Source organism: Notolepis coatsorum (assembly GCF_963971535.1).
Source record: "Notolepis coatsorum genome assembly, chromosome: 8".
Classification (NCBI taxonomy): domain Eukaryota; kingdom Metazoa; phylum Chordata; class Actinopteri; order Aulopiformes; family Paralepididae; genus Notolepis; species Notolepis coatsorum.
Window position 1 is genome coordinate 130,881,766 of NC_140172.1, and position 16,053 is coordinate 130,897,818.

The 16,053-nt window shown below is 42.0% G+C and overlaps 1 protein-coding gene across 1 annotated transcript in view; it reads right to left on the reverse strand.

Moving 5' to 3' along the window:
• Positions 1–3,858: 3,858 nt before the first annotated feature.
• LOC311233805 (solute carrier organic anion transporter family member 2B1-like) overlaps positions 3,859–16,053 on the reverse strand; it is a 64,373-nt gene continuing 52,178 nt past the window's right edge. The window contains exons 11-15 of the mRNA XM_084320829.1: positions 15,095–15,242; positions 9,816–9,988; positions 7,936–8,000; positions 5,808–5,928; positions 3,859–4,629 (exon numbers count right to left, since the gene is read on the reverse strand). Coding sequence (XP_084176955.1) covers positions 4,440–4,629; positions 5,808–5,928; positions 7,936–8,000; positions 9,816–9,988; positions 15,095–15,242 — 697 coding nt within the window. The 3' untranslated portion in view covers positions 3,859–4,439. The remainder of the gene's footprint in view (positions 4,630–5,807; positions 5,929–7,935; positions 8,001–9,815; positions 9,989–15,094; positions 15,243–16,053) is intronic.

The following is a 16,053-nucleotide window of genomic DNA, read 5'->3' on the forward strand; positions in this document are numbered from 1 at the left end:
CCTTTAAATGAAAATGAAATATGATAAATCAGTTTCACAGGCATTATACTCAGAATCAGGTTTATTTGAACAAGTATGTTTGAACAGTACATGGAACTGTTGTTTTGGTACGTTGGTGCAACAATAAACATGGAGGAGAAAATAAGAAAGTAGAATTGTAAACAAGTACTGCAGGTCAAACAAGCACTACAATCAGAAAATATAAAATTTTATACAAAATAGAAATATTTACAAGAATAAAAAATAGGACTATTTACAAGAGTGAAATAATTGCAATATCTCTTGTTTCCCTTTAAAGTGAACAAGCAGTACACAATTGTACATTAAATGGCAACATTAGCTAATATAATGTATACTGTAAAATGAGCTGTAGGAAACAGTGGGGGGTTTACCACAGATAATCAGATAATAATTAGATTAACTGCCAGGAAAATTATAGTAATTAAGCAATCACATAAACAATTACAACAAGTAAACAATGAGAGTCTAAGAGTTACAAGAGTGACAATCAAAGGTCATCACATTGGTATGGTGTAAATTGGAGCTCTTCCTGTCTAAAGGAGAATGTCACCCATTGTAAGAATTCACATGTTCTTCCTGTGTCCTAGGACAGTTTACACAGTATTGGTGAACACACACCACTCTATCCTAAAGATAGATATAGGAAGAAAAGATAACTCCAATCTGATCACTAGGATGTAAGATCTGGGGCTACTCCAATGAATGGGACTTTGACTTTATGAGGCCATGACATATTTGTGTGAGCTCTTTACACCCAAATGATCTCCGTTCACTGGCTATGGAGAAGCCCCAGATGTTACATCACTGATTGGAGGGTTCTCATATGTCTAGCTGTGGAGAGAGTGGTGCATGTTCAGTAACTGTTCTGGGGCACAGGACGAACACATGTGAATTCTTGAAATGGGTGGCATTCCCCTTTAAATTATAGTCTTGTGTACATTCACTAAGCCCCAAAAAGGAAAGTACAATATTACAATACAACATAACAACAGAGCAGCAGCAGACTAGTGGTTCATCATAAAAAACAAACAAAACAACTTCTTTGGTCAGATTGTCCAGCTCTGTAAGTGTCTGGAAAGATACATCAAACACATCTCAAATACAGCTCAACTATTTTAAACCAAAGGACATTTCTGATGTCCTTGCCTGGATCCATGCCTGCAAGTGCATGTCTTACACTGGACAGAAAATACAAGAGCTTCTGATTCTGCTGTCAGAGCCCTGACTGGGTTTTAGATTTAACTCCGGCTTTTCAGTTTAAGAATATATTTAGGTTTAATACTAGAGGATTTAGTTGTTATGTGCTGCAATACAATAAGCAATAAGCCAGTGTTTCTCATAATGTTGTAGCAGCAGAGGTGTTGGTAATTTTTGTTACTAGAGCAGGTTTTAGAAGTATTTTATATACTTTGTATGATAAAAGTAGAAGTTCTATACAATAAGCCTATATGCTTATGGTAAATTAGGATACTTTGTGCATGTTGTTGTTTTTATTTCACATTTTCTCTTGCAGTGGTGGTAGTAGTTATTTCACTGTTGTGGCTCAGCATTGCTGAATGAATATAGGAAGAATACTGCTGTACACATTGGGCCCATACTGAAATTACACAGCTACAGGCTCACTGTTTAGGATTAGGGCAGGGGTCGGCAACCTGCGGCCTCGAGGCCGCATGCAGCTCTTTAGCCAATCAGCTGCGGCTCCCTGGCACCCAATTTTATTTTAAATTCTTTTTAAAAAATGTTTCCCTTATTTTTGAGATCGATGTTATACTGTGACACTGAAATGAAAAAATATTTCATCAACTAAGATATTTAGTCAACAAAAGGCTTACCTGTATGCCTGATATGTGGTGCGAAATTTGCGAACAATGAAAAATACTTTTTATTTTATAGATTTTCCACAAATAAGGGAAGGACTCTAATAAAGCTGCATAGTTCAGGGTTTTATTTCAAAGTAGGTCTACAGATTCCAGTGTTTTTTCTCCTTTTCTGTGTTTTATTTCAAAGTAGGTCTACACATGGTATTCTTTTTTCAAAGTGGACTACTTTCTATTTTATAAATGTTCCACAAATAAGGGAACGACTCAAATATACCTGAATAGTTCCGGGTTTTATTTCAAAGTCGGTCTACAGACACCAGTGTTTTGTCTCCTCTTCTGTGTTTTATTTAAAAATAGGTCTACACAGCCAGTATTTTTTCTCCTCTTCATAAGAGTTTGAGGTTTTCCTTTGTTATAACAGGTAAAAACAGCAATTAAAAAGTCAAACATTTTCTTTTTGTTGCTTTATAATCCCATTAATGCAACAAACTGTGTGCTATAAGTATAAAGTATAATAAATCGCAAATTACTTTGGGTATGCAATTGTCAGGCGTTTTATGCTAAATGTGGGGTATGCTTGGGGATATATAAAACGTTATACACTGTGTTATCTTAATTTTAAGGGTAAATAGGTTGTGCGGCTCCCTGAGCATTTTATTTTGTGGGACAGGGGAAAAGTGGCTCTTTTGATAGTAAAGGTTGCTGACTCCTGGATTAGGGGAAGGTCAAAGGTCTCCCCTCTTTTAAGTTTTACCACGTGTCAGAGGCAATGCTAGTCTTAAGATACTGCTAGTACAAACATGCCTTGGCTCAGATGACAGAAAACAGATGACACAAACAAGTGTTTCACGCACACGCACACACACACACACACACACACACACACACACACACACACACACACACACACACACACACACACACACACACACACACACACACACACACACACACACACACACACACACACACACACACACACACACACACACAGACAGAGTTGACTGAGTCAGAGCAGTGAATAGAGCTTTCTCCAAGTAGATGATTCCAACCTGCAGGTCTCTCTCTCTCTCTCTCTCTCTCTCTCTCTCTCTCTCTCTCTCTCTCTCTCTCTCTCTCTTCTCTCTCTCTCTCTCTCTCTCTCTCTCTCTCTAAGAGGTCAGGGGACCTACAGTGGAGGATAGCGCATGGGGTGTTGGCAACGAATCGGTTCCTGGCTCAGGTGGATCCAGGGGTGGGTGATGGGTGCCCCTTTGCGGAGTATCTGAGACTGTAACCCATGTTTTCCTAAAGTGTCAAAGGATTAATAGGGTGTTGTGGTTCCTAAAAGGGTTGTGTGTGAAGCTGGGGGTGATGTTCTGTGTGGAGAGTTTCATCCTTGGCCAAACATATTCATTACGTAACAAGGTTGTGAGCGTTTTACTGAACTTTGTTTACGGGCAGGCTAAGTTAGCCATTTGGCTGACCCGTAGGAATATGATCAAGGGCGTTGGTCCTACGGAATCGGTGCCTATGCTGAGGGGGATGATTTCTGCACGCCTTAGATTAGAGTTCATGTATTTCTCACTGAGACATAATGTTGATGCGTTCGTGAATGCTTGGGGATTGGGGAATGCAATGTGTACTGTGGGGGAGAAGGGGCTGAACATATGCATTTGAAGGTCAAGTGGTTTTTATGTGCTGAAGGAAATTGTTGGGGTTTGTTGGGGGGTTTGTGTGTGTGTGTGTGTGTGTGTGTGTGTGTGTGTGTGTGTGTGTGTGTGTGTGTGCGGGTGAGTGTGTGGGTGTGTGTGTTGTTTTTATGAAGATGCCGTGAGATATTTTGTGTCTCTACTGACTGTTTTTAGTTGACATGTTTTAATAAAGAACATCAAAAGTCAAAGTCTCACTCTCTCTCTCTCTCTCTCTCTCTCTCTCTCTCTCTCTCTCTCTCTCTCTCTCTCTCTCTCTCTCTCTCTCTCTCTCTCTCTCTCTCTCTCTCTCTCTCTCTCTCTCTCTCAACCTTCCAGTGGCTTGGTGGTCAGGTGGCGTAGCGGAGATTGCGTTCGTCACGAACGCTGGAGACGCTGGGTTCGCGTGTTCGAATCCAGCTCCCGGCGTTGTCACCAGCTTGGCTGGCCGTTCACACTAATACAATTGGCAGTATTAGGGGGTGGGGAAAGCTGGCGGTGGGTCCTGGGCGTTGTGGACAGCGACCCCTACAGTTCGGTCGGGGCGCCTGCTCAGCGAGGGTAGGATCTGGAGAGAGGTAGTGCGGCCTTCCACACGTTACACTCTCCCAGTGAGAATCTGCGCGGCCAGGCTGGCTGCCGGCTGGCTGCACATGCATTGGAGGAAAGCATGTGACAGTCTCCAGCCTCTCGGACCAACAGTAGGGGAAAGTGTGCAACAACCAGGAAGGGGGTTGGGAATTGGCATAACGACTAACAGTGGGATGGGAGAAAAAATCGGAAAAAGGAGGGGGAAAAAGATAATAAAAAAATAAATTAAATAAAAACCCTTCCAGTGGCTTACCCCTTCTGACCCATGGTTCACATTACAACGTAAGCCACTCTACAGTAAGCAAGGACAAGCCTGTGATCGGCTTGGTGTGCTCTCTCAGGTTGCGATGCTCTGCAGCTCTTTGGAGCGCTCATTATCCGGACTCTTTTCACCTCCTTCGACCAGCTTGTATTCTCCACTTCCTGTCCCTTGATCCTGACTTCCTGTTTGCTTGCGGAGGACCAACACAGACAGCAGGAAACAGACAAGTGCGAAGCAAACAAAGACGCCTTGCAGACCCAGGAACCTGGAGGCACAGAGAAGCTGCATCAGAAGAAAACACTGCAGTCTACTATTTAAACAGGTGGAAACAGGACTGAAGTATATTAGTAGAAATGCTCTTATAAAGTGACATGCTCCAAATACACTTTTATCATGATTTATTCTTTTACTGCTGATACCGATTCAGAGTCCAAAGCTTAGACCATCAGTTTGATACAAAGAACCAATCTGATCATTGCCATAGGCCATACCATATTTCGGAAACGCACGGATGAGATGGACACAGATATTAATATTATTATTCAAGGGAATTTTTTATTTTATTTTTATACGCTACCCTGTCTCTTCATTTGGACCCACAAAAATATTAGTATATTTTTATATATTATTATATTTTGAAAGTTGTGCGTCAAAAGAGAGAAAGAAAAAGGCAGGCGTTTTCTCAAGTTTTCTCTCGTATCTCAGCTGCTCCATGACAAGCAAGGTCTCCCCTACATTTTCAAAAGCCTAGAGAAAGCTTGTCTTAAATCATCATCATGAGTTATGCATGTCAAATTGTTTATTGATTATTATCATCGCGTGCATGCACCTTTGGAGACCTATTTCAGAAGCCGAGACACACAGCATATTATGCTCCCTGCCTCTCCTCTCTTCTCCTACATTACTGCACTAAGAGCAGCCTTCACTGACACCAATTCCAGGAATATGATCTATAGATTTAATTATACAATATAATTTATCCGTTCAAAATATGTCATGGTTTGTCCTGGTACAGTATGACAAATACAAATGTAGTTACTGGTTACGGAGATACTGAATAAAAACATGCATTGTGATGCTTTTGTTCTCCAGACAAATATTTCCACTAGCCTACTCCAAATAAAAATAAAAATATTTTAACTTATCTTTTAACGGTGGACATGATGGTCATGTCAGTTTAATGATCAGACACGGAACACTACAGTATTGGAACTCATTCCTCCTTTATTAAAAACAGCCCATGCATTTCATATTTAGGCTATTTTAATGAGCTAATGCTAGGATGTAGCATTGTAGCATTATATTTAATATTATTAAATATCAAAGTAAGCACTCAGTACGCACTACAGATATTGCGCATTATTTTGTAAAATGTCCTGTGTCACTGCCGGTAATGTAGCCTACTGTAGCAAAGCAATGAGGTTGATGTGTGGAGTGACTTGCCTCTGTCTGAAGAGATCCATGTTGTAGTAGAGACAGGAAGTATTCCTGCCACATTTCTTTCCCCACAGGATACAGGTGCTATCTATGGCAAATCCATACAACACCGGGGCTGGCATGAATGCTGGATGGATGGATAGATAGATAGATAGATAGATAGATAGATAGATAGATAGATAGATAGATAGATAGATAGATAGATAGATAGATAGATAGATAGATAGATAGATAGATAGATAGATAGATAGATAGATAGGTAGATAGATAGATAGATAGATAGATAGGTAGATAGATTAATAGATATAATTAATTCAACCTCTACTAACTGTGAATGAACACTCAATTTACCATATTTAGATCAAGTTCAAGTTTGTTTATTATTTGTCAGAACAAAATACAGAATACTTTATAATGAAATGCTTGTTTCTGTATGAGCCCCTGAGAGTGTGCTACATACAGTAAAAAAAAGTAAGTAAGTAAGTAAGTAAAAAAAATAAAAAAAAAGTAAAAAGTAAGGTAAAGTCAATATACATAGTATATACACTATACAATACAGAGTAAAATTAGTAACAGTGAGGTAGAATGCAGAGGTACAAAAACGTGGGGTAAATCTCTTTAATAATAGATAAATATAAAGTGTGTTAAAGACAAGTGTCTAAAGTGAGTGGATGTGTGTGCAGTGTGTGTAGATGATGGGTTGTGTCATTGTCATTGCATCCTGATGGCCTGGGGATAGAAGCTCTCTGTACTGGCCATGAGACTCCGGTAGCGCTTGCCTGACCGCAGTAGTTCAAAGAGGCAGTTGTTTGGGTTCTTAATAAAGTATTCATCCTCTACTGTCTTTAACTATGAATTAATACAACACTCAATTGACCATTTTTAGATTACTAGGTTTTAAAATACTGTTCTAATCTGGAAACTTCCTTTTCCTTAGCCTTTTCCTTTCTAGCCAGAATTTGAATAAAGTCTAACTGAGATGAGATGGTAAGGAGTCAACAGCATCAGGCTAGTGACCATAGTTGACCATGGTTTCTCCATAGAGCCCTGTTGTACCTTTAGTCAGGGGAGTGTCATGGTTTCTCCATAGAGCTTTGTTGAACTTTTAGGCAGGGGAGTGTCATGGTTTCTCCATAGAGCTTGTACTTTTAGTCGGGGGAGTGTCATGGTTTCTCCATAGAGCTTTGTTGTACTTTTAGTCATGGCTTCTCCGTTGTACTTTTTTAGTGCCACAGCTCAACACAGGTAGGGGCAACTCAGTCATGTGATTCAGTGGGTATTGCTGATTGGCTCGAACACGTTGCGTCTACAAACTAGACACCCATCTATAATCTTTAAGCTGCAAGCTGTCAGAGGTACAGTACGGGTTTGCTGCTGTCCAGTGATCTATTGGTTTCAAGGATAAATATGAATGCTGCTACCAGGACATCTTTCATTTAAATACATGTTTTCATTAAATACATGTTTTCGGTCGCCAGGGTGGCGCACCATGTACAGCGCTGCGGTGCAACACGGCCGTCCCGGGTTCGACTCCCGGACCTGGCGACCCTTGCCAAATGTCTTCCCCCTCTATCTCCCATACTTCCTCTCTCTCTCTGCCGGACTGCCCGGAGAAAAACAATAAAAATCTACCAAAAACATAATAATAATAATAAGAAATACATCTTTTCATTAAATACATCTTTCCATTAAATACATATTTCCATTAAATACATGTTTCCCACATAGTGTCAAATGCCTGGTGACATCACGGTCAGAAATGTCAAGGCATCTCTTTCCTTTCCATCCCTTGTGGTCAGTATATTTAATACAGAGGTCATGTTCTTGTTGTCAGTATATTTAATACAGAGGTCATATTCTTGTTGTCAGTATATTTAATACAGAGGTCATGTTCTTGTTGTCAGTATATTTAATACAGAGGTCATGTTCTTGTGGTCAGTATATTTAATACAGAGGTCATGTTCTTGTGGTCAGTATATTTAATACAGAGGTCATGTTCTTGTGATCAGTATATTTAATACAGAGGTCATGTTCTGTGGACCTGTTGTACAGAACTTGTAAGTCGCTTTGGACAAAAGCGTCAGCTAAATGACAAAATAAAAAAAATGGTGATTGTCTGACTGACGCTACTCACCCAAGACCCTGAAGAGCATGTATTGAACTCCCACAGCAAAAGACTTGTCCTCTGGAGGTACAGTTCTGCAAGACAGACAGGCGGGCAGAGAAAGAATAATGTATCATAGAGAAAAAGGGATGAATGAAATCAAGGATGTAGCTATGTCTTCCTCCTAGGGTTGAGTCCTTACTCTATAATAACCATCGACAACGTTATTGATCGATCAGTCAATTAATCTTACAAAGAAAAACGATAGGTATTAGTGTTGTCAAACATTTAATGTTTTCTGGCTCTGACCACACAAAGACACACATGTACTATGCACCACACACGCGCGCGCACGCACGCTCAGCTCAGCTCTCTCTCCTCTCTTCCATCCACTTCATTTAAATAGTTTACTGTGACTGGTTTTGGTTGAAACAGAAAACAGCAGGACTCCTGTTACAGGGGAGCTGTTTGGAAATACTTCACGTTTGAGGAGATTGAACAAGGAAAGGCAAGAGAAAAGATCAGCGCAAACAAGGGCTGCTAACACAACGGATTTAGCAACATTAGTGTTAGCTAGTCAACACGGTCTCATCGGAAAAAGAAAATAAAGTACTAATCGACCACAGGAAAAAAAGTTGGAATGACAACAGTGGTAACCACTAGCATTCCCTGAGGAATACGCTGTTGTCTTGGATTTCACAGTGGAATAGCCAAGCCATACTAATTTACACTACTACTGTTGTTTGAGCTCTCTTATACATTGCAAAAAATGCATGGGCTGTTTTCCATAAAGGAGGAATGAGTTCCAATAATGTAGTCTTCCGTATCTGATCATTAAACTGACATGACCATCATGTCCACCGTTAAAATATAAGAATATTATATATTTTTTATGTCTATTCTGACTTATCAAGCTTTTTTCAAGATGTCAAGATCGTTCTGTACTGGAACTGTAAAATTACATTTACGCTACTGTAATTGAGTAGCTTTTTTGTGTAATTGCCCTTTTTTGAGTAATTACCCTTTTTTAATTAAAATTTTCCTTTATTTAGTTTGAAGTATTGCAATTAGTTAAATTTTAAATAACATGTGTTACAAAGTAAAGATTTGGTAGGTTTTTCATAAGCTTTGCAGCAGTCAATTAGCAATAAGAGGAGAACAACAAGCTGGTGCTAAAGCCATGTAGAGAGATGAAGAGGGACGAGCCTCTGCTTGGCAATTCTGCTTGTCTCGCTAACGCGCTTGCTAGGATGTCCCTATATATCCACCCATCCATCTGTTGGTCTCTCTGTCTGTCTCTCCCTATACCCATCTGTCTGAGGTGCAGGCGGCCATTTACATTTACATTGTCATTTAGCTGACGCTTTTATCCAAAGCGACTTACAAGTTCTGTACGACAAGTCATCAGGAAGGGCACAACTCTATCAGCTGAGTAACAATGTTCATCAACGTGTTGAGTGCTACAGTGTAGGTTAGTATATTAGGACAAGTGCATGACAGTAGGGTTAGTTATGGTTCGTTTTTTATTTATTTTTATTTCAGATAATGGATGCAAGGTGCCAACCTGCTCAAGCGGGAGCAGAAGGGGTTAAGTGTCTTGCTCAACCGGGAACCTTCTGGCGACCGGACCCTCTGTCTGTCCCTCTATCTATCCATCCATCCATCCATCTGTCTGTCTCCCTGCCTGTCTGTCCCGCTTTCCATCCATCTGCCTGTCTCTGTGTCTGTCCCTTTTTCCATCCATCTGTTTATCTCTCTGTCTGTCCCTCTTTCCATCCATCTGCCTGTCCCTCTATCCCTCCATCCATCCCTCCATTTGTTTATCTCCCTGTCAGCTTGTCCCTCTTTCCATCCATTTGTTTGTCTCTCTGTCTGTCCCTCTATCCATCCATCCATCCATCGATCCATACCTGAGAATCATCATGAAGGAGGGCGTCTGTGAGAGGGAGGCGATGAAGCAGGTGAGTCCTGACAGCACCATGAAGGGGAGGAGAAGGTGGGGGCAGCTGCTTCCACATGTCCCTGGTAACGCAGAGCCTGGAGCTCCAGCGTCTCCACCAACACACTGACACACGGTGTAGTTCTGTTGGAGAGAGAGAGAGAACCAACACACTGACACACGGTGTAGTTCTGTTGGAGAGAGAGAGAACCAACACACTGACACACGGTGTAGTTCTGTTGGAGAGAGAGAGAACCAACACACTGACACACTGTGTAGTTCTGTTGGAGAGAGAGAGAGAACCAACACACTGACACACGGTGTAGTTCTGTTGGAGAGAGAGAGAGAACCAACACACTGACACACGGTGTAGTTCTGTTGGAGAGAGAGAGAACCAACACACTGACACACGGTGTAGTTCTGTTGGAGAGAGAGAGAACCAACACACTGACACACGGTGTAGTTCTGTTGGAGAGAGAGAGAGAACCAACACACTGACACACGGTGTAGTTCTGTTGGAGAGAGAGAACCAACACACTGACACACGGTGTAGTTCTGTTGGAGAGAGAGAGAACCAACACACTGACACATGGTGTAGTTCTGTTGGAGAGAGAGAGAACCAACACACTGACACACGGTGTAGTTCTGTTGGAGAGAGAGAGAACCAACACACTGACACACGGTGTAGTTCTGTTGGAGAGAGAGAGAGAACCAACACACTGACACACCGTGTAGTTCTGTTGGAGAGAGAGAGAACCAACACACTGACACACGGTGTAGTTCTGTTAACCAACACACTGACACACGGTGTAGTTCTGTTGGAGAGAGAGAGAACCAACACACTGACACACGGTGTAGTTCTGTTGGAGAGAGAGAGAGAACCAACACACTGACACACCGTGTAGTTCTGTTGGAGAGAGAGAGAACCAACACACTGACACACGGTGTAGTTCTGTTGGAGAGAGAGAACCAACACACTGACACACAGTGTAGTTCTGTTGGAGAGAGAGAACCAACACACTGACACACAGTGTAGTTCTGTTGGAGAGAGAGAACCAACACACTGACACACGTGTAGTTCTGTTGGAGAGAGAGAACCAACACACTGACACACGGTGTAGTTCTGTTGGAGAGAGAGAACCAACACACTGACACACGGTGTAGTTCTGTTGGGAGAGAGAGAACCAACACACTGACACACGGTGTAGTTCTGTTGGAGAGAGAGAACCAACACACTGACACACGGTGTAGTCTGTTGGAGAGAGAGAACCAACACACTGACACACGGTGTAGTTCTGTTGGAGAGAGAGAACCAACACACTGACACACGGTGTAGTTCTGTTGGAGAGAGAGAGAACCAACACACTGACACACGTGTAGTTCTGTTGGAAGAGAGAGAGACCAACACACTGACACACAGTGTAGTTCTGTTGGAGAGAGAGAACACACACTACGACACTGTGTTCTGTTGGGAGAGAAGAAACCCAACACACTGACAACAGGTGTGTAGTCTGTTGGAGAGAGAGAACCAACACACTGACACACGGTGTAGTCTGTTGGAGAGAGAGAACCAACACACTGACACACAGTGTAGTTCTGTTGGAGAGAGAGAGAACCAACACACTGACACACGGTGTAGTTCTGTTGGAGAGAGAGAGAACCAACACACTGACACACGGTGTAGTTCTGTTGGAGAGAGAGAACCAACACACTGACACACCGTGTAGTTCTGTTGGAGAGAGAGAGAACCAACACACTGACACACCGTGTAGTTCTGTTGGAGAGAGAGAGAACCAACACACTGACACACGGTGTAGTTCTGTTGGAGAGAGAGAGAACCAACACACTGACACACGGTGTAGTTCTGTTGGAGAGAGAGAACCAACACACTGACACACGGTGTAGTTCTGTTGGAGAGAGAGAACCAACACACTGACACACTGTGTAGTTCTGTTGGAGAGAGAGAGAACCACACACTGACACACGGTGTAGTTCTGTTGGAGAGAGAGAACCACACACTGACACACGGTGTAGTTCTGTTGGAGAGAGAGAACCAACACACTGACACACGGTGTAGTTCTGTTGGAGAGAGAGAGACCAACACACTGACACACGGTGTAGTTCTGTTGGAAGAGAGAGAACCAACACACTGACACACGTGTAGTTCTTGTGGGAGAGAGAGAGAACCAACACACTGACACACGGTGTATTCTGTTGGAGAGAGAGAGAACCACACACTGACACACGGTGTAGTTCTGTTGGAGAGAGAGAGAACCAACACACTGACACACGTGTAGTTCTGTTGGAGAGAGAAGAACCAACACACTGACACACGTGTAGTTCTGTTGGCGAGAGGAGAGAACCAACACACTGACACACGTGTAGTTCTCACTGACACACCGTGTAGTTCTGTTGGAGAGAGAGAGAACCAACACACTGACACACGGTGTAGTTCTGTTGGAGAGAGAGAGAACCAACACACTGACACACGGTGTAGTTCTGTTGGAGAGAGAGAGAACCAACACACTGACACACGGTGTAGTTCTGTTGGAGAGAGAGAGAACCAACACACTGACACACAGAGTAGTTCTGTTGGAGAGAGAGAACCAACACACTGACACACCGTGTAGTTCTGTTGGAGAGAGAGAGAACCAACACACTGACACACAGAGTAGTTCTGTTGGAGAGAGAGAACCAACACACTGACACACCGTGTAGTTCTGTTGGAGAGAGAGAGAACCAACACACTGACACACGGTGTAGTTCTGTTGGAGAGAGAGAACCAACACACTGACACACCGTGTAGTTCTGTTGGAGAGAGAGAACCAACACACTGACACACGGTGTAGTTCTGTTGGAGAGAGAGAACCAACACACTGACACACGGTGTAGTTCTGTTGGAGAGAGAGAGAACCAACACACTGACACACGGTGTAGTTCTGTTGGAGAGAGAGAGAACCAACACACTGACACACGGTGTAGTTCTGTTGGAGAGAGAGAGAACCAACACACTGACACACGGTGTAGTTCTGTTGGAGAGAGAGAGAACCAACACACTGACACACGGTGTAGTTCTGTTGGAGAGAGAGAACCAACACACTGACACACGGTGTAGTTCTGTTGGAGAGAGAGAACCAACACACTGACACACGGTGTAGTTCTGTTGGAGAGAGAGAGAACCAACACACTGACACACGGTGTAGTTCTGTTGGAGAGAGAGAGAACCAACACACTGACACACCGTGTAGTTCTGTTGGAGAGAGTCGCACATAGAGAGAGAACAGTTTGCCAAAGAAAATCACACGTTGAATGTGAGGGACATTTGACAATAATGAGTTAGTATACATTTGACTGATATATTATATATATAACTGGTTATGGCCTCTTGTTTATGACTTGCTCATGGCTTTAGCAAATCTGAGGTTTACCTGAACATCAATAGGAGGAATAGAAGGAAGAAAGGAAGAAAGAAGAAACGTAGTAGAGTGGTTAAACATGTGTAAAACATTGTAGTATAATATTTATATTAGTATAAATGTGGTATAAATGCATTAGTATAAACGTAGTAGTATAAACGTTGTAGTATAAATGTAGTAGTATAAATGTTGTAGTATAAATGTTGTAGTATAAATGAGTTTGAACTTGAACCTTTAAAATGTTTGCCATTTTATTAGGCGATATATGACTAAATTAAAACATTGAACCTTGAATGCTAACTGAGAAATGCAAATCCCAGCTAGAATATTGATCAGCTTTTATCACACAATCTTTTTCTTCTTATCCAGAGTAACTTGGTGATCCTTTTCTGTGTTTTATTAAATAATGATTTTCAGATTTTGAGAAATGGTATTTTCATGGAGAACAGTGCAGCTGCAACAGATAGCACTTTAGTGATAATTTTCTGTAATAAAAAAAATAATAATATTTTTATTTATTTTTTTAATAAATCTCAAGGCCCCCCCTGGGGGGCGCGCCCCCCACTTTGAGAAACACTGGGTTAAATGAAGATTGTGTGATAAAAGCTCAATATTCTAGCTGGGATTTGCATTTCTCAGTTAGCATTCAAGGTTCAATGTTTTAATTTAGTCATATATCGCCTAATAAAATGGCAAACATTTTAAAGGTTCAAGTTCAAACTCATTTATACTACAACATTTATACTACAACATTTATACTACTACATTTATACTACTACATTTAGACTACAACGTTTATACTACTACGTTTATACTAATGCATTTATGCTTCAATTCACATTCAGACCATGTAGGCTAATAAATGCATTATTGTCTTAACTAGCACTGATTTAACCCATTAGAATAGTGGCTAGTTAAGACAATAATGCATTTATTAGCCTACATGGTCTGAATGTGAATTGAAGCATGACCGGAAATAAGCAGCACCTCTTACTAGAAATGACGTTGACACATCTTTCTTACATAACAACATTATTTAACTGCTTCATCTGTTTCACTTCAGCCACCATGAAAAAACATCTGTTGTTATTCAAGGCTACTTCAACAGAATCCCCCAATTCCCAGGATGAAAAAACCCTGTGTGTGTGTGTGTGTGTGTGTGTGTGTGTGCGTGTGCGTGCGCGCGTGCGTGCGTGCACGTGCATGTGAGAGAGAAAGTGCATGTGTGGGAGGGGAGAAAGAAAAGTGTGTAAGAAAAAAGGAGTGTGTGCGTGTGTGTGTGTGTGTGTGTGTGTGTGTGTGTGTGTGTGTGTGTGTGTGTGTGTGCGTGTGTGTAATGCTGAGTATTTGTCTACAGACTTTGCAGACATCTAGGTGAAATAGTCAATGCAGAAGTGAAAGCTTGCAGGAACACAGTCTGACACAGTTTGCTTGGCATTCCTCAGCTTGTCTACTTTATTTTGTAAAGTAATCATTAAAATGATTTGCAATATCTGCTGGCTTGGTAAGGAATTTACCATTTGTTTCTATAAAGGAAGGATGCATGTTTGGTCTTGACCAAAAAACCATTGACGTAGAACAGAATATAATGTATTTGTAGCTCAGCTGGCTAAGGTGCTGTACATACAGTTTACTGGAAGCATCATGGATTTGAATCATCCTCCCTCTTCCATTTATATCACTCCTCAACATAGTGTCTAATAAGGCAGATATGCAGTAAGATAATGTTTGGAAAACAAAACACTATAGAACACTATAAAACACTATAGAACACTATAAAACACTATAGAACACTATAAAACACTATAGAACACTGTGACCTCAAGGTATTTACCAGGACTTTGTGGCTGGTGCTGTCCATCTCCATGGTGATGCACCCGGCGTGGCAGGGAGACCTGAACTCCACTCGGTCAGAACCACATACAGGATTAAAGGCGTCTTCTGGACAATTACAACTTGCACTGCACTGTACTGGACCCTTGCTGAAGACACACACACGCACGCACGCACGCACGCACACACACACACACACACACACACACACACACACACACACACACACACACACACACACACACACACACACACACACACACACACACACACACACACACACACACACACACACACACACACACACACACACACACATACACACACACACACACACACACACACACACACACACACACACACACACACACACACACACACACACACACACACACACACACACACACACACACACATTGTTAGCGCACAAATTCACACACACATTGTTAGCGCACAAATTCAGTTGCAATGCATCCATACACACATGCAAAGGTGTGGCCAGTTGGCCACACACACAAATACACACCATACGGCAATCTGCAATGTAGAACAATAGATCCTTGCTAAAGACACAGACACACACACACACACACACACACACACACACACACACATAGACACACATTGTTAGCACACTAATTCAGTGGCAATGCACACACATGCAAAGGTGCGTGCACACACACGTTGTAAATACACAGGGTTGAAAGGCACCTCAGGACACAAAGTTCTTTCACTGTTGTGGCTCAGCTACTGAAACACGGCTAGAGTTACATACTCACTGTTTAGGGTTAGGGGGGGGGGGGGGTCAAAGGTCTCCGCTCTTTTAAGTTTTACCATCCTTGTCAGAGGCAATGGGGGCTACTGCTGCTAGTACAAACATGCCTTGGCTCAGATGACACAAACAAGTTTTCGGTCTCTCACACACAAACTGAGTGAACAGTCAACCTGCAGGTCCATCTC